The following is a 20,489-nucleotide window of genomic DNA, read 5'->3' on the forward strand; positions in this document are numbered from 1 at the left end:
TACTGACTGCAGTCCATCTGTTTCTCTGCATGCTTTGTTAGCCCCCTTTCACTCTGTTCTTCAATGGTCAGGACTCTCCCAGGACCACCACAGAGCAGGTATTATTTGGGTGGTGGATCATTCTCAGCACTGCAGTGACACTGACATGGTGGCGGTGTGTTAGTGTGTGTTGTGCTGGTATGAGTGGATCAGACACAGCAGCGCTGCTGGAGTTTTTAAACACCTCACTGTCACTGCTGGACTGGGAATAGTCCACCAACCAAAAATATATCCAGCCAACAGCGCCCCGTGGGCAGCGTCCTGTGACCAATGATGAAGGTCTAGAAGACGACCAACTCAAACAGCAGCAATGGAAGAGCGATCGTCTCTGACTTTACATCTACAAGGTGGACCAACTAGGTAGGAGTGTCTAATAGAGTGGACAGTGAGTGGACACAAGCTTTTAAAAACTCCAGCAGCGCTGCTGTGTCTGATCTACTCATACCAGCACAACACACACTAACACACCACCACCATGTCAGTGTCACTGCAGTGCTGAGAATGATCCACCACCTAAATAATACCTGCTCTGTTGTGGTCCTGTGGGGGTCCTGACCATTGAAGAACAGGGTGAAAGCAGGCTAAAAAGGTATGTAGAGAAATAGATGGACTACAGTCAGTAATTGTAGAACCACAAAGTGCTCCTATATGGTAAGTGGAGCTGATAAAATGGACAGTGAGTGTAGAAACAAGGAGGTGGTTTTACTGTTATGGCTGATCAGTGTATATTACAATTTTACCCGGTAAAGTGGTTGGGCAAAAACAGAAGACCACATGATGAAGACATTGTGAAGCTCTGGGCAAAGTTCTGCTGGGAAACGGGTCTTGCCATTCATGTGGATGTTACTTGGACAAAAGCCACCTACCCTAAACATTTCTGCAGACCAGTTAAACTCCATCATGGCAACGGCATTCCCTAATCTCAGTGACCTCTTTCAGCAGGATAATGCATGCTGCCACACTGTAAAAAATAGTTTGGGTGAACATGACAGAAAGTTCAAGGTGTTGACTTGGCCTCCAAATTCCCCAGATCTAAATTTAACTAAGCATCCGAGGGATGTTCTGTACAGACACGTCTGATCCATGGAGGCCCCTTCTTGCCACTTACAGGACTTAAAGAATGGGCTGCTTTAGTCTTGGTGCTCGATAGCACAGGACATTTTTAGTGGTTTTGTGGAGTCCATGCCTCGACAGACATGGGCAGTTTTGTTGGCATGAAAAGGATTAATTAGCAGATTCAGTTCTGATACTTTTTATGGCCCATATTTATAGAACCACACCATTATGTAATTAAATATGTTATCCACTACTCCTGAGATCCTGGGTTCAAATCCCCAGCAGTGCTGTTACATCATTAGTATGTTACAGGGGATACTACCGTTCTGTCTGGGTGTGTTGCTGCATTTGCACCCAGTGGAACCAGGGAAATCTGACCCACCACAACCCTGGCCAGGATAAAGCGGTGGAAAAACATGAAAATGAAATAAAATGATAATACAGAGGTATTTTTATTAGCCTTCATACTAAACAAAACAGGCTGTATAATCAAACCAGTGATGTTTCAGTACTATGTTTGTTAGAAGTATGAATCACTGTGTCAGATCTGCAAGATTTTGAAACTCGTTTGGCCTGCCAGGAACATTTTTTTGTAATGAAAAAGTGTGGAACCACTTTAAATTAGGCAACAGAACATTGTTAGTAAAATTTTTTAATCACAAGCTTGACTGTCCACAACACGCCACAACAATATTTGCAGGATGTGAAAAGACTAGGGCTGTCACGCGATTAATTTTTTTAATCGAGATTAATCGCAATTAAAGAACCAAATTAATCGCAATTAATCGCAAACTAATAACTAAGCAAAATTTAAACAGTTATGCACATTTTTTATTGCAATAACATTTACCAATAAAAACATGCATAAAATTATGATAAAATTATTAAATCTAAATTATTTTTAGAAAGCCAGATAATGCCTATATAGAGTTGTTACCAGCTACCCATCTTTCAGTCAGTTATTTAACATGACAAGTCTGTTCACATTATTTGACGAAAGTGAGGATCTTTCTGAAAACAGGCGCTCATAATATGAACCATTTCTAGATGCAACACCAGTGACGTAACTAGGAGCTCATGGGCCCCAGTGCAAAAAAAACATTTTTTGGCCCCCCTCAACAAATTGCATATGCTGATAGCTGATCACAATGAATTAAAAGTACTCACTCAGAAGTTAATAATAATAATAATAATACATTTTATTTATATAGCGCTTTTCAAGATACTCAAAGACGCTTTACATAAGACAAATAATCAAAACAAATACATACACCATACAAATCATAGTACAAAATCAAAATAGTACATCAACATCAAGAATAATTAAGATAAAAACAAAGAGAGCAGCATAAGACAGTTCATTAAAAATTAGCTAAATTATGAGAGAACAACAAATATAGAACAATTTCTTAAAATTAGACAGAAACAGGACAGATTCACATGCAATCAGGAAACTGAAAACTTTACAAGTTTTAGGATCTAGGACTTCACATTTCTGTCGTGATCTAAGTATAAAAACTATTAAAAAGAATAGCAAAAATAAAAGCATTTATTTCGTGTTGTTACAAGTTAAATGCCACTCTGAATAGATGAGTTTTGAGAAGTGACTTGAATTTGGACAGGTCAGGACAATCTCGTAGGTGTTTGGGGAGAGCATTCCATAAAGATGGAGCAGCTATGGAAAAGGTCCTGTCACCCCAGGTCCGGTGCTTGGTCCTAGAGGGTATGGACAGTAGGTTAGCCTCAGAAGAGCAAAGGCTACTGGAGGGAATGTGCTGATGGAGCAGGTCGGTGAGGTAGGATGGGGCCTGATTATGGAGAGCTTTGTGAGTGAATAGAAGAATTTTGAATTGAATGCGTTGAGCAACGGGAAGCCAATGAAGTTTTTGGAGAACAGGTATAATATGATCACGGGAGCGAGTATGAGTAAGGAGGCGAGCAGCTGAATTCTGGATATACTGAAGTTTTTTTAGGATTTTGTTAGATGTACCATAAAGGATGCTATTGCAATAATCAATTCTGGATGTAATAAAAGCATGAATCAAGATTTCGGCGGCAGAAAAGGAGAGTGATGGACGTAGACGTGCAATGTCTTTTAGATGAAAGAAAGCAGTTTTGGTGATGTGATTTACATGGAGGTCAAAAGAGAGGTTGCTATAAAAAATTACACCAAGATTTTGGATGTTAGAAGACGGAGACAAAGTGTCATTATCAATGGTAATTTGAAAATTGTTTGTGGTTTTTGCCAGGGATGTAGGACCTACGATGATCATATCAGATTTTTCACAGTTTAATTTGAGGAAATTAGCTTTCATGCACAATTTCATTTCAGTGATGCAATTTGTCAGAGTGGAGTGAAGCTCAGTATTAATGGATTTGGCGGAGATGTAAAGCTGAATATCATCAGCATAGCAGTGGAAATGTAAACCATGCCGACGTATGATGTCACCAAGGGGGAGCATATAAAGAATAAACAAAAGGGATTCTAACACTGAGCCTTGGGGAACGCCTTGGGACAGTGGAGCAATGGCAGAACTACAATTGTTGATATTAACAAACTGTTGTCTGTTTACGAGATATGACCTTAACCACAAAAGGGCAGTACCAGTGATGTTGACAGAGGATTCAAGGCGGGACAGAAGAATGGAGTGATTAATGGTGTCAAAAGCTGCTGTAAGATCAAGGAGGACGAGAATATTAATTTGTCCAGAGTCTGAGGAAAGAAGAAGGTCATTTGTGACTTTGAGGAGGGCTGACTCAGTGCTGTGCTGGGGGCGGAAACCAGACTGAAATGATTCAAATAGATTATTGGAATTTGGGTGATCTTTGAGATGTGAGGCAACAACACGTTCCAGTATTTTCGACAGAAATGGAAGATTGGAAATGGGCCGAAAGTTACTCAAAATGTTAGAGTCAAGTCCAGGTTTTTTAAGTATGGGAGTAACAGCAGCCAATTTGAGTGATTGAGGGACTGAGCCAGAACTAAGAGAGGAATTGATTATCTCTGTGATAAGTGATGAGATAACTGGAAAACAACCCTTAACAAGTTTTGATGGAGCAGGATCCAAAACACAAGTGGAGCTTCGCATCCCTGTCAAGATCTCAGATAGGTCCAAATGAGACACAGGTGAGAACTGAGACAGAGGCTGGGTAATAAATTGAGGTGAGACAGGCGGAGAAACAGAGATGACAGGGGAAACTGTCAGAAAATTGTGGATATTCTCAACTTTTGTTTGTAAAAATGAGAGGTAAGAGTTACACTTGTCAACTGTAAAGGAATTGGTAGTATTGTCAACTGGTTTGAGAAGTTTATTTATTGTGGAAAAGAGAGTCTTAGGATTTGTTGATCCAGCATGTATGAGTTCGGAATAGTAAGTGGATCGGGCTGCCGTAAGAGCGTCTTTGTAATGTTGAAGATAATCAGAATAAATCTGATAATGTACTGTTAGACCGGTTTTCTTATAAAGTCTTTCAAGCTGGCGTTTACGGGATTTCATTTGGTGAAGCTCAATTGTGTACCATGGTGCAGAATGACTAAATGAAACAAATTTGGTTCTCAAAGGAGCCAGCTCATCAAGACATGAGGCGAGTATGTCATTATAGTAATCGACAAGGTCAGATGAATTACTAGACAGTACAGGACAGACAGACATCTTTTTAACAAGAGAATCTGAGAAAGCAGAGGGAGAGATATATTGAAGATTCCTGAAGGATATTTTATGTTTAGCTCTAGTGATGGGCTTAGTGACCTCAATGTCCATGATGATTGTCAAATGATCAGAGACAGTAAGGTCATGGCTGGACGGCTGATGAACTAGGACACCAGTAGAGCAGACAAGGTCAAGAGTATGACCTTTTTTATGAGTTGGAAAATTTATATGTTGTGTGAAATTAAAACACTGTAACAATTCCAAAAATTCCCTGGCAAATTTACAGTTGTTGTCATCAATATGGATGTTAAAATCACCCATAAGCAGTACAGAGGATGAGAGGGCACTAAGCTGGGTTAAAAAATCTGAAAAATCAGAGAGAAAGGAAGCGTTTGGCTTTGGCGGACGATAAACTACAGCAGTGACCAGAGGAGTAGGCCCTGACAACTTGAAAGCCAGGTGTTCAAAAGAAAGAGCAGCAGGAAAAGACAAAGTGGTTATTTTAATATCATCCCTATAGACTGCAGCAACACCACCACCTTGCCCTTCCATACGAGGTTCATCAATATACGAGTATCCCATTGGCGTGGTCTGATTTAGCGTAAAATAATCCAAGGGTTTATGCCAAGTTTCAGTGAGACAGAAAAAGTCTAGTTCACTGTCAGATATAAATTCACTAAGTACAGTACTTTTTGTGTTGAGTGAACGAACATTAAGCAATGCCATTTTCAAGTGGTATTGTTGTGTAGTTGGCTGTGAGGAACGAGGAAGAGAACGGAGATTTGCAAAGTCCACTCCGCGTTTCCCATCCCACTCCGTGGACAGCGTTGTCATGGAGACTACACCGCTACTAGTGTGCAAGGCAGCAGTGCTCTGAAGATGTGTTTGCGGAGCGGCAGTGCGCACGGCTGACCAGAAGGATGGAATAGCGTTACCGTTTCGAAAATAAACAAGCTTTCTCCGGGAGCCCCTGTGAATATAACGAGGCCGGCGAAGGAGTCCAAGCTGTTTGATGACTGAAATACACGATGGAGTAGTGCAATTGTTGAACTTCCTCAGCTGGTCAACGGAATAGTTCAACATTGTGCCGATCCCAGGAAAACTCATCAACCGTTCACCACCGGCCGCAGACGCGATGTACAGTAGAAAGAACAAAAAGTATCAAAAAAACTAATAAAAGTATCAAAAGTAACATAATTGCCAGATTGCATCCGAGGAAAGCATGTCACTGTACACGCCTCTTACGACACGTGTACAGCCCCCCTCTTCTCGCCCATGCATTCTGCACAGGCGTCTCTTCCGCCAATCAGGGTCCTTACACAGCGTATGAAGTACCCACCCACCAACACATAGTCCGGCCCCCACCCTGCAGATACGGTGGCCAATTAGTATCTGCTGCAGGCACTGCCAATTATGCCCGCTAGATGGCGCCCAGCCGACCGGTGGCAACACAGAGTTTCGAACAGGGGAGTTCAGAAACTCGGTGCTGGTGTGCAAGCGGAATAACCCGCTGCCCCACCTGGGCACCTGGCTCTGGTATTTTTAATGCACAGTTTTAGTTATTTGCATTTTACGTAACGAAGTGAGGTGAGTGGTTGAGTTCATGTCGTGGAGGACCCCCCATTAATTAACGCAATTAACGACAGCCCTAGAATAAAGCAATAAGCCTCGAGAGGCCGTGCATTACTGTGATTTTAGCACGGGGATGACGTTTTTGCCTAAAACTTCTTTCCCCGTGCTAAAATCATAACAGTAATGCACGGTCTCGAGTGGCTTATTGCTTTTATAAAACGGCGGTCAACATAAAATATAATAAATACAACAATGTTTAATTCATAAATGTATTTATTGTGTATAAACTTACAATAAAGCATTCTTCCGCGACGCAAAATAGTTCGATTAACAGTGTTGCTAGGCAACATTAGGGCGAAAATAACTAACTTTTTCTATTCAGTGGCGTATTAATATGGAATGATGTGAGGTGGTCCTAGGTGTGCGTTTATCGGGGATTTTACAACGGCTTCGAACGCGGCTCAGCCAATCAGATTTTAGGACCGGAACTATCCGTTTTATAAAAAACTATTCACATAGGAGGAATTTAAGGCCAGTGCAGCAGCACATCAAAACCAAACTTAATAGTTAAATTAATTCATTGACCCTTAACCTTAGGAAATAAAAGAAAGAACCTCAGCAGATTGTATTTTGCAAACAGAGACTGTAGTTGCACGATTTGAATTTGAAAGCACCGTAATAAAACTTTGTTTGTTGTAGTAAATGACTTTTTGTCCGACTTTTAAAGGCAGCTGACCTTGCAGAGGATGATCATGATTCCAGCTGGGGAACAATGAGAGGTAAGTGTGTGTGTGAGAGAAAGGGAGAGTGTGATTCAGTGTATGTACAGTGTATCACAAAAGTGAGTACACCCCTCACATTTCTGCAAATATTTCATTATATCTTTTCATGGGACAACACTATAGACATGAAACTTGGATATAACTTAGAGTAGTCAGTGTACAGCTTGTATAGCAGTGTAGATTTACTGTCTTCTGAAAATAACTCAACACACAGCCATTAATGTCTAAATGGCTGGCAACATAAGTGAGTACACCCCACAGTGAACATGTCCAAATTGTGCCCAAATGTGTTGTTGTCCCTCCCTGGTGTCATGTGTCAAGGTCCCAGGTGTAAATGGGGAGCAGGGCTGTTAAATTTGGTGTTTTGGGTACAATTCTCTCATACTGGCCACTGGATATTCAACATGGCACCTCATGGCAAAGAACTCTCTGAGGATGTGAGAAATAGAATTGTTGCTCTCCACAAAGATGGCCTGGGCTATAAGAAGATTGCTAACACCCTGAAACTGAACTACAGCATGGTGGCCAAGGTCATACAGCGGTTTTCCAGGACAGGTTCCACTCGGAACAGGCTTCGCCAGGGTCGACCAAAGAAGTTGAGTCCACGTGTTCGGCGTCATATCCAGAGGTTGGCTTTAAAAAATAGACACATGAGTGCTGCCAGCATTGCTGCAGAGGTTGAAGACGTGGGAGGTCAGCCTGTCAGTGCTCAGACCATACGCCGCACACTGCATCAACTCGGTCTGCATGGTCGTCATCCCAGAAGGAAGCTGACGCACAAGAAAGCCCGCAAACAGTTCGCTGAAGACAAGCAGTCCAAGAACATGGATTACTGGAATGCCCTGTGGTCTGACGAGACCAAGATAAACTTGTTTGGCTCAGACGGTGTCCAGCATGTGTGGCGGCGCCCTGGTGAGAAGTACCAAGACAACTGTATCTTGCCTACAGTCAAGCATGGTGGTGGTAGCATCATGGTCTTGGGCTGCATGAGTGTTGCTGGCACTGGGGAGCTGCAGTTCATTGAGGGAAACATGAATTCCAACATGTACTGTGACATTCTGAAACAGAGCATGATCCCCTCCCTTCGAAAACTGGGCCTCATGGCAGTTTTCCAACAGGAAAACGACCCCAAACACAACCTCCAAGATGACAACTGCCTTGCTGAGGAAGCTGAAGGTAAAGGTGATGGACTAAACCCAATTGAGCACTTGTGGCGCATCCTCAAGTGGAAGGTGGAGGAGTTCAAGGTGTCTAACATCCACCAGCTCCGTGATGTCGTCATGGAGGAGTGGAAGAGGATTCCAGTAGCAACCTGTGCAGCTCTGGTGAATTCCATGCCCAGGAGGGTTAAGGCAGTGACGGATAGTAATGGTGGTCACACAAAATATTGACACTTTGGGCACAATTTGGACATGTTCACTGTGGGGTGTACTCACTTATGTTGCCAGCCATTTAGACATTAATGGCTGTGTGTTGAGTTATTTTCAGAAGACAGTAAATCTACACTGCTATACAGGCTGTACACTGACTACTCTAAGTTATATCCAAGTTTTATTTCTATAGTGTTGTCCCATGAAAAGATATAATGAAATATTTGCAGAAATGTGAGGGGTGTACTCACTTTTGTGATACACTGTATGTGTGTGGTATGTGGCCCTAAAAAGAATAATAGTAACTCTCCGACTCAGTTAATGCAGTGGGCTATTACGCTACCTTACCACTGAACTCTGAACTAGTATATAAAGCGAGAGAGATGTGTGCTCTTTGTCTTCTGAGTTGCTGTATGTGACTCTTTTAACCCAGTATGTTTCCAGAAACACCACAGTAAACTTTACAGATGCCAAGCAGACCTAAGGCGACAGTGGCAAGAAAAACTCCCTAAATGTTACTAGTAAGGAACAAGAGGAAAAAAGAAAACCCACATGAAAAGAACAGTTGCAGAAATAATTAAAGTCCCAATAATTTTAGGCCAGACAGGACATTCCCCTGACAAGTCTATGTAAACTTTTGACTTCAACTGTAAGTTATATTGATGTTACCTTTCATTACTGTTCTGACTCTCTGTTCTCTCTTCTGTTTCAGAATACAAGGTAAGTTTTTACACTTTTCATCACAGATTCTGGTTCATTTAAACCATTTTATAGCATAAATAAAGATATTTACAACTAAAGCTGTATAGTAACAATTTAAATGTGTGGTGTGCGTGCGTGTGTGTGTGTGTGTAGACATACCCATATGAGATGCTTGCTGTGACTCACAGAGTTCGAGTAAAGCTGCCTCGGGATGTGGACCGCACCAGGCTGGAGGTAGAATTACCTTTACAATAATAAACTAATAATAAAACGCTCCCTGTTCTCCTATCTAGCTTTCACTGAATTCACTGCGACTGCCAGTAAAGTGTCTGTAACTTCCCCAGTGTGATATAAATTTCACACAGTAATCTTTTACCTGCCTTACACTTCTTTGTGTGTGTATAACAATGGTCATTTACAGTTTTGAGAGTGATGTCATACAAATATTATAGACTGGTTTTAATATTTACAAAAAAAAAAAAAATTTATATATGTGTGTGTGTGTATATATATATATATATATATATATATATATATATATATATATATATATATATATATATATATATATATATATGTATATATACATATATGTATACAGGGGTTGGACAAAATAACTGAAACACCTGTCATTTTAGTGTGGGAGGTTTCATGGCTAAATTGGACCAGTCTGGTGGCCAATCTTCATTAATTGCACATTGCACCAGTAAGAGCAGAGTGTGAAGGTTCAATTAGCAGGGTAAGAGCACAGTTTTGCTCAAAATATTGCAATGCACACAACATTATGGGTGACATACCAGAGTTCAAAAGAGGACAAATTGTTGGTGCACGTCTTGCTGGCACATCTGTGACCAAGACAGCAAGTCTTTGTGGTGTATCAAGAGCCACGGTATCCAGGGTAATGTCAGCATACCACCAAGAAGGACAAACCACATCCAACAGGATTAACTGTGGACGCAAGAGGAAGCTGTCTGAAAGGGATGTTCGGGTGCTAACCTGGATTGTATCCAAAAAACATAAAACCACGGCTGCCCAAATCACGGCAGAATTAAATGTGCACCTCAACTCTCCTGTTTCCACCAGAACTGTCCGTCGGGAGCTCCACAGGGTCAATATACACGGCCGGACTGCTGTAGCCAAACCTTTGGTCACTCGTGCCAATGCCAAACGTCGGTTTCAATGGTGCAAGGAGCGCAAATCTTGGGCTGTGGACAATGTGAAACATGTATTGTTCTCTGATGAGTCCACCTTTACTGTTTTCCCCACATCCGGGAGAGTTACGGTGTGGAGAAGCCCCAAAGAAGCGTACCACCCAGACTGTTGCATGCCCAGAGTGAAGCATGGGGGTGGATCAGTGATGGTTTGGGCTGCCATATCATGGCATTCCCTTGGCCCAATACTTGTGCTAGATGGGCGCGTCACTGCCAAGGACTACCGAACCATTCTGGAGGACCATGTGCATCCAATGGCGGTGCCGTGTATCAGGATGACAATGCACCAATACACACAGCAAGACTGGTGAAAGATTGGTTTGATGAACATGAAAGTGAAGTTGAACATCTCCCATGGCCTGCACAGTCACCAGATCTAAATATTATTGAGCCACTTTGGGGTGTTTTGGAGAAGCGAGTCAGGAAACATTTTCCTCCACCAGCATCACGTAGTGACCTGGCCACTATCCTGCAAGAAGAATGGCTTAAAATCCCTCTGACAACTGTGCAGGACTTGTATATGTCATTTCCAAGACGAATTGACGCTGTATTGGCCGCAAAAGGAGGCCCTACACCATACTAATAAATTATTGTGGTCTAAAACCAGGTGTTTCAGTTATTTTGTCCAACCCCTGTATATACATATATATATTTATTTATTTTTTGTGGGCATTAGCCTTCTACCACTGAGATCTGGGCTTTAAATCGCAGTGGTGCTATCAGCTGGTCAGGCGTCTGCACGAATGTGATCGGCTAGTGTGTGGGGGGGATGGAAACAGCCTAGGATGCAGGATGCACACTTGTGAGTTAGCCCTTGGTGCTGGGCCCAAGTCTGTATAAAAATAAGGGTTGCATCATGAACGGCATCCAGTGTAAAAATCCGCTGTGGTGATCCACTGTGATTCTCTGTGGTGACACCTAAATACAGCAGCAGCCAAAATAAAAAAAATTATAATAATAATTTAAGTGTGCATAGATGATGTAGAGGTTTATTATGCTAGCCCACTACCACTGAGGACCAGGTTTGAATCTGAGCAGGTGCTGTATTGGCTATGTATGAGTTTTGGGGGTTACTGACTGAAGCCCTGTGGTGGATTGGCACTTTGTCCAGTGTATTGCTGCCTTGCACTCTTTTGAAGAGTTGCTCTTCAGATACACTTGATTCTGATTAGGATCAGGATGGGTCACTCTAATGCCAAGTTCACACTACATGACTTTCCAAGTCGTCAGGTCGCTGTACAGTTCACACTACACAACTGGATCTCTTGTAATTGGGAGTCTTTCAAGTCGGTGTGGCTTTCACACTACACGACTGATCGGCGATAGGGATCACAAACGCAAGAAGTGAAGAGGAGTTTAATAATACCACGTCCAAAAATGCACGTCAGCAAGTAGTGAGCGATCAAAGTTGTTTGTGCGCTGATGTGCAGCATAAAATCAAAGAGAAAAATAAACGAATTCGAGTGGATTTGGCAATGCAACCAGCAGGGATTGTTTTGTTTTGTAGCAAGTTGGAGGTTAATAAATATTTTTTGAAATGCATAATGGTATTATGGTTTGACGTGGACAATAAGTTCACAAATATTGTAAAGCTTGTGTGTGTGCTGTGTATTCTAATAGAAACTATATTATCCTCCTCACCACACTCATTGCCAGTCGCAACTGACTGATCCAGATATTTAACATGCCAGATATCTCTCTTTAGTCGGCGAGCGCTCAGCGAGCCACTCGGATCGAGTCGTTGAACAGTTCACACATAGCGATTGGGAGCCGAGTTTAGATCGCCGAGCCACATCTAGCGGCGACCAGTCGGCGAGCGAAAATCAGGGGAAAAATTGTGTAGTGTGAACTAGGCATAAGACATCAGACACAAAAAAAATGGACTTCATTACACCCAGAGGCAGATTAGAACAGCCTGTTCACATTTTGCATGTTTTTAATGGTGGGAGGAAAGTAAAGTGCATGTGGGGAAAATGATGTGAACATAGGAAGAACTTATAGACAGTAACTGAAGGCAAGGTTCAAAACCAGGTTTTCAGGACCCTGGAGCTGTGCAAAACCCTTGTTACCTACTGTCTAACTAAGCTGCCCAGAAATAAAAAGATCATTCTTTTAAATGAAACTAAAATGTAGTGATTTAATAAAAGTGTTCAGTTCAGCTAAACAACAAAAACCTTGAATGTTCAGGAATTTGTGGATTTGCTACAGTTTACATGAAACTTTGGTCTTCTTGTTTTGCTAAGTTATAAATGTTCCTTGTTTTGCTGTATTGCTGAAATGTTTTGTGTGTGGGGAGTGTGGGTGGGTGACGCTGATGTTGTCAATTTCTTGGTTCTGCTGAATATCAGCAACTTGATTCCATTGAAGCTCCTTATGGTTTCCTTGACCCTGTAAAGGATGTTGTGACAGGTTTATCAGTCGGGGTTAAAGGAGATGAAACAAACAAAAAACACATCTCACTGAACTTGCATACTACAACCCCAAATCAGAACAAGTTGGGACAGTATGGAAAATGCAATTAAAATAAAAATGTAGTGTTCCTTACATTTACTTTAGTTTTGTCGGCTCAACTTCATTTCATTTGTTAATAAACATCCATTCCTGCATTTCAGGCCTGCAACACATTTCCAAAAAAGTTGGGACGGGGGCAAATTAGGGCTAGTAAAGGTGAAAAAATTAAATAATGATGTGATTCCAAACAGGTGATGTCAACAGGTGATTGTAATCATGGTTTGGTACAAAAGCAGCATCAGGGAAGGCTGAGTCTTTGTTGAGCAAATGTGTGAGAAAATGATTGAAATGTTTAAAAACAATGAACCTCAAAGAAAGATTGGAAGAGATTTGCATATTTCTCCCTCTACAGTGCATAATATCATTAAACGATTCAAGGAATCAGGAGGAATTTCAGTGCATAAAGGCCAAGGGCGCAAGCTTAAACTGAACACCCGTGATCTTCAATCCCTCAGACACCACTGCATCAAGAACCGCCACTTAACAATAGCTGATATAACCACATGGGTGAGGGATTGCTTTGGCAAACCTTTATCAAGCGCTACAATACGGATTTACGTAGTGTCTCTGGGAATCTGGCCTCATTCCATTAAAAGTATGTATGGCTGTTGGTTAAGAAACCCTCAATTGATGTTTCAGTTAATTTCAAAGCTGTTCAGTGGGGTTGAGGTCAGGGCTCAGTGCAGGCCACTGGAGTTTCTTCATTTCTTTATAGACCTGTCTTTGTGCACAGGGGCAAAAAGGCAGTCATACCGAAGTAGGAAAGGGTATCTCTTAAACTGTTGCTGCAATATTGGAAGCATATAATTTCCTTCATTTGAATAATTTGTAAACACTTGTTTACAAATGTTGGTGTTGTGTCCCAGTACTTTTGTGAGTATGTGTGTGAGACAGTGATAGTCTCCCCGTAGTGCCCTGTAAACAACACTTTCTACTGCATTAACATTTACGGCACTTAGTAGATGCTAGGGCGGCACAGTGACTCGGTGGGTAGCACTGTTGCCTCAGAGCAAGAAGGTCCTGGGGTCGATTCCCAGGTAAAGCAGTCTGGGTCCTTTCCGTGTGGAATTTGCATGTTCTCCCCGTGTCTATGTGGGTTTCCCTCAGGAGCTCTGGTTTCCTCCCACAGTTCAAAGACGTGCAAGTGAGGTGAATTGGAGATACAAAATTGTCCATGACGCTAAAAACTTGAACTGATGAATCTTGTGTAACCAGTAACTACCTGTCATGTCATGAATGTAACCAAAGTGTGTAAAATATGAAGTTAAAATCCTAATAAATAAATAGTAGATGCTATTATCCAAAGCACTATACAATTGTGACAGTACCCAAGCAACTGAGGGTTAAGGGTCTCAGCCCAGCAGTGGCAACCTGGCAGTGGTGGGGCTTAAAGCGGGGATCTTGTGATTGATAGTCCATTACCTTAACCGCTGAGCCCATACTGGCAACGTTTGACTATAATACCATCTGTTAATACCATCCGTTGACCGTTAATACCTTCAACACCCCGGATTACACACTGGACTGTTATTATTATTTATTATTGCACCTGCACTTTACCAACACCCCGGACTACTCACTGAACTGTTATTATTATTTATTATTGCACCTGCACTTTACACAACCGTCATACATATATATGTATAATTATAGTTATTTTTCACCATCCTTACATAGTTATAGTTACAGTTGTATAGTTATTATTTACACATCCTTTATTATTATTACTGTTATTATTATAATGTATACCTAACTAATCTTTATTATTATTACTATTATAATGTATACCTAACTAATCTTTTATTATTATTATTACTGTTATTATTATAATATATACCCATTTTTATTTGTATGCTTATTGTTGTTATTATTGCTATGTATATAGTACTATGTATATAGATATAATTCCATATTTGTAAACAGCTATAGTTATAACTTTATATTCATATTAATCATAGATATATGTTACTGATATTCTCTGTTTTCGTTGCACAATGCTACTATTTGCACTTCTGGTAGATGCTAACTACATTTTGTTGCCTTGTACCTTGACTGAGCAATGACAATAAAGTTGAATCTATCTAATCTATCTATCTATAAAGATTGCAAGACCATGATTTATCAAACAATGACTGTTTAGCTGAAACCTTTATGTAACAGGTTCTGGTTATGTAGTCTAAAATGATTTTAGTTAATTTATTTTTATGTTTCTCATTTTTCAGAGGCACCTGTCACCGGAGGAGTTCTTTCAGGTATTCAGAATGACCATCGAGCAGTTTGACCGCTTGGCTTTGTGGAAGCGAAATGATCTGAAGAAAAAAGCCCGCTTGTTCTAACTAGCCTGTGAACTGTGGCCGCATAAAGGAAGAGTAGATACAAGGAAGCTCACTTTATCTACTACATATATGCAGAGAAGAGAGAAAAAGTGGAACCTATATGCACTTCAAATCTGCTGCATACCTGCTCCCATCCCATCACATGCTGAAGATCAGGAGTGTGTTACATACAGTGTCATTATGCAGCTTCAGTGTTAGCCATTTCGCTTTTGTGCAAATGCCACTTTGAATGTTCTGCTAATGTTTGACAGGGAAGAAAACAGTGTAGACGGCGTACGTCTCTCCTGTCCATCATGCTCTCTGTTTCTTCTTGCTCACAACTGTGATTTCTGTGTGAGAGAAACCAGCTTGGGATCTGCATATAAGCTACTACCTGTATGGTTTTATGCCTGAGAACCATGCCTGTCCCTCCACATCTGAAAGTGTCTCTGATTCTTTCTTCACCTAGCTGTGTGCATTTTCTTTTTCTACTCTTCCATACAGTGCTGTGAGAAAAGCGTTTGCCCTTTCCCAATGTATTTATTTTTGCATTTGTCACACATTTATGTTTCAGATCATTGAAATACTTTTATTATTAGACAAAGATATTAGATGCAAATATAAAACAAAGATAAACTAAGTAAACATGAGATTTTTTTTATTTTTTTTATAATAATGTCATTTATTGTGTGAAAATGCAGCTCAGCCCTACCTGACCCTTGTGAAAAAGTAACCCCCCCCCCCCCCCCCTTAGCTACAAAATTAACCAGTTAACTAATTCTAATTTAAACTGGGTTCACTTTGACTAGCCACACCCGGGTATGATTACTGCCAGATCTGTTGGAACAGATGATTCCACAGCAGATGATTCCACATTCTAAAGAGATTCAAATAAAGATATGAAACAAAGCCATTTAAATCTACCAGTCTGGACAGGTTACAAAGCCATTGCTAAGGGTTTGGAGCACCAGTAAATCTGTGAACATCCTGAGGGAAAATGTCTGCCTCTCAGTTTTTGACCTAAAGATTAAGTGAAGTTGTGTTATGCAGCAGGACAAATATCCAAAGCACATGATCAAGTCTAACTGAATGCTCAAAAGAAACAAAATTAAGGTTTTGGAATGATCAAGTCAAAGACCTGAGATACTGTGGCAGGACCGAAAACGGACAGTTCATGCTCCAAAACCCTCCAGTGTAGCCAAATTAAAACTATTCTGCATAGAAGAGCAAGCCAAAAGCAATGCAAAAGACACATGGATCATTAGCGCAACTGCTTGATTGCATTTGTTGCCAAGTGGAGTGCCAAGGGTGGCACTACCAGTTATTAGGTTTAGGGGGCAGTTACATTTTAACATAGGTGATACATTTTGAATACATCTTTATCTTTAATGAATGGTATGATCATTTAAAAGCTGCATTTTAGCGCCCAGGTGGCGCAGCGGGATATTCCGCTAGCACACCAGCGCCGAGATTCTGAACTCCTCGGTTCGAAACTCGGCATTGGCTGGGCACCATCTGGCGGGCACAATTGGCAGTGCCTGCAGCAGATACTAACTACCGTATCTGCAGGGTGGGGGCCGGACTATAGCTGCGTCCGAAATCGCATACTTACAGAGTACGTACTAGATTAGAGGAAGTACGCACCGCTCGGCCGGTAAAGAAGTACGCGCTTTCAGTACAGAAGTATGCAGTATGCACACAACACCCCTACGTACTACTTCCCCAATCTTACCAACGTCAAGTGAGGACGTGATGACGTAATATCACCATAGTTACAGACCGCGTGCTCATTACAAGCCCCACTCGGCAAAATTTTGGATATTTAACATTATTTAGGGTTGTACGCAATAATAAAATTTTTATTTTGTTTATCTTACACTTAAACAGAGGACTCTCAGTTTTCCGCCATCTTTCTTGTTTCTTCTTCCGCTTCGAACTCCTACGCAGCTCCAGTTGAATTATGGGATACATTAGCGGACCGAAAGTGTGCATCGTTCGTAATCTCAAACATGGCTGCCCAAGAAGTACGTCATCCGGGTACTTCTCGCGTACCTTTTTATGTATACTATGTATTCGGACATACTAACCGCTCTCGCGAACTGCCTTCGCGTACGATTGAGTATGGAAGTATGCGATTTCGGACACAGCTTATGTGTGAGGTGGGATCTTCATACGCTGTGTAAGGACCCTGATCGGCGGAAGAGACGCCTGTGCAGAATGCAGGGGCGAGAAGAGGAGGGCTGTGCACGTGTCGGAAGAGGCGTGTACAGCGACGTGCTCCCTTCGGATGCAATCAAGTATCCCTCTGCAGCGGAGGACAAATTGAGTGCGCTAAATCCGGAGGAAAAATGGGGAGAAAATGCATTTAAAAAGTTGAATTTTGTGTTAGTGTTGTTATTATCTTAAATTCAAATTAAAAGATCTGAAATATTAACAAAAACAGAAAAAATCAAGTGGGGGCAAATACTTTTTCACAGCACTGTATGTGTTCCTTATTTTTGTTTTTCTCCTCTCCATTACTGCCATCATGTCTCTCGTCTGTATTCTGACTCTGAGTTATAGCTTAAAGTGCAATATTTATCATACCACATTCAGCCTACTGGAAGCAACTCACTGCAACGTCTGTAGCTTTAGCATGAATGTGACGAAGTCTCAGCTTTTGGCCAGCCGGAATAATCGGTCAGCCATTATTTGCTTACATAACAAAGCATTAATATCTGCATTCAGACATTTAATTATATTTAGCTGTGTGTCTTATTTGAGTGTCACTGTGAGGTTTTAATGGGGTTTAATAAATCACTTTATCGGCATGGTGAATCAATAAGCTACACTGTTGCCTTCATTATTTAATGTTTCTGAACTAAATGTCTGTCTCACACTTATGAAGCACATGTGCCTTTACCATAAACAATGTTTAAAATGTTTTCCTGTACTGAGAAAAAAAACCTGAGAACATTTAAAATACACTGATCAGCCATAACATTAAAACCACCTCCTTGTTTCTACACTCACTGTCTATTTTAACAGCTCCACTTACATATAGAATACACATATAGAAGCAGTTTGTAGTTCTACAGTTACTGACTGTAGTCCATCTGTTTTTTTACATACTTTTTTTTTACCTGCTTTCACCCTGTTCTTCAATGGTCAGGACCCCCACAGGACCACCACAGAGCAGGTATTATTTGGGTGGTGGATCATTCTCAGCACTGCAGTGACACTGACATGGTGGTGGTGTGTTAGTGTGAGTTGTGCTGGTATGAGTGGATAAGACACAGCAGCGCTGATTGAGTTTTTAAACACCTCACTGTCACTGCTGGACTGAGAATAGTCCACCAACCTAAAATATCCAGCCAACAGAGCCCTGTGGGCAGCGTCCTCTGACCACTGATGAAGGTCTAGAAGATGACCAACTCAAACAGCAGCAATAGATGAGCGACTGATCAACTAATACCAGCACAACACACACTAACACACCACCACCATGTCAGTGTCACTGCAGTGCTGAGAATGATCCACCACCTAAATAGTACCTACTCTGTGGGGGTCCTGACCATTGAAGAACAGCATGAAAAAGAGCTAACAAAGCATGCAAAGAAACAGTCAGTAATTGTAGAACTACAAAGTGCTTCTATATGGTAAGTGGAGCTGATAAAATAGACAGTGAGTGTAGAAACAAGGAGGTGGTTTTAATGTTATGGCTGATCGGTGTACATGACTGTATAAGGTTAATCAATAACCAAAAAACTGACCATCTTTTATTAAAAAAATAATCTGGAAGGATTTAATTTTTATCATCCTCATTTTCATGTTTTACTCATGCTTAATTCTGGTCAGGGTCTTTCTGGGTCCTGTTTCCCTAAAATCACTGGCCACAATGCAATAAAACACCCCAGGTAGGACCCCAATCTATTGCAGGGTCTCAACCCTCTTAACAGCACAGTCAAGGAGTCAAACCCTGGATCTTGGCAGTAGTGGGTTAGCGTAATTTACAGTGGTAGTGGGCTACACCACCTGAGCACCAATTTCTATTCTATTTTGCCCCAGATTGCTGTTTGCTTAGTGTTGAACGTTTCTGACCTCAAGTTTATGGCCGGTTGCTTTGCTCATGAGTGTGTTGCCAGATTTTCCGAAGTTAAGTGTCCAGGCTCAACCTGGAAAATGGTTAAGAGTTTAGGGTTAATCACCAGAGACCTGTTCATGAACCCTAGTCTTGAATTAAGCTGCTGCCTATTGTCTTTACATTCATGATTTTTCTTTTCTTAATCGGCACTAAATAAGTATATTTTAATCTTTATGTAATACATTTAATGCTTTTATCCAAAGTGACTTACAATCATAAACAAATATAATTTTAACAACTTAGGGTTAAAGGCTTTGCTCAGGGGCTCAGTTGTGGCAACTTGGTGGTGGTGGGGCTTAAACCAATGACTTTCTGATTACTAGTTTAGTACCTCAACCACTGAGCTACCGATAAATGCTCATATGCTGATACATGCTCATATTTACAAGTAAATCAAACATTTTCTTGTACAACCCCAAATCGGAAAAGCACAGCATGGAAAATGCCAATAATACAAAAACAGTGTTCCTCACATTTACTTTGACTTTTATTTGATTGCAGACAGTTTGAACCTGAGATATTTCATGTTGTATTAATAGACATCCATTCCTGCATTTCAGGCCTGCAACACATTCCAAAAAAAGTTGGGACAGTAAAGCATTTAAAAGACCACACTTAAAAGACGTTTTGGCACCGAGGAGACCAAGTGATTTAGTGTTTCAACTTTGATTTTGTCTCATTCTTCCTGCAAACACGTCTTAAGATGTGCAACAGTACAGTTTTCATTTCAAAATTCTCCACACATTCTCTATTGGGCACAGGTCAGGACTTCAGGCAGGCCAGTCCAGTACCTGTACCCTCTTCTTCCGCAGCCACGCCTTTGTAATGTGTGCATGGACGTCCATGGAAAAGGTGACGTCTTGAAGGCAGCATATGTTGCTCTAAGATCTCAATGAACTTTTCTGCATTAATGCTGCCATCACAGAAGTGTAAATGACCTTTGCCAAGGGCACTGACACAGCCCCATACCATGACAGACCCTGGCTTTTGGACTTGTTGCTGATAACAGTCTGGATGGTCCTTTTCGTCTTTGGTCCGGAGCACACGGCGGCAATTTTTCCAAAAAAGACCTGGAATGCTGATTCATCTGACCACAATACACGTTTCCACTGTGTGATGGTCCATCTTAGATGCCTCTGAGCCCAGAGAAGTCGCAGC

The 20,489-nt window shown here is 41.2% G+C and overlaps 1 protein-coding gene across 1 annotated transcript in view; it reads left to right on the forward strand.

Annotated features, from left to right (window-relative positions):
* The window catches only part of ablim2 (actin binding LIM protein family, member 2), a 133,279-nt gene extending 115,486 nt beyond the window's left edge, over positions 1 to 17,793 (forward strand). The window contains exons 19-22 of the mRNA XM_063002853.1: positions 7,045 to 7,096; positions 9,182 to 9,189; positions 9,325 to 9,405; positions 15,116 to 17,793. Of these exons, the coding sequence (XP_062858923.1) occupies positions 7,045 to 7,096; positions 9,182 to 9,189; positions 9,325 to 9,405; positions 15,116 to 15,229 (255 nt within the window). The 3' untranslated portion in view covers positions 15,230 to 17,793. The remainder of the gene's footprint in view (positions 1 to 7,044; positions 7,097 to 9,181; positions 9,190 to 9,324; positions 9,406 to 15,115) is intronic.
* Positions 17,794 to 20,489: the final 2,696 nt, after the last annotated feature.

Source organism: Trichomycterus rosablanca, chromosome 10 (genome assembly GCF_030014385.1).
Source record: "Trichomycterus rosablanca isolate fTriRos1 chromosome 10, fTriRos1.hap1, whole genome shotgun sequence".
In the NCBI taxonomy this organism is placed as follows: Eukaryota; Metazoa; Chordata; class Actinopteri; order Siluriformes; family Trichomycteridae; genus Trichomycterus; species Trichomycterus rosablanca.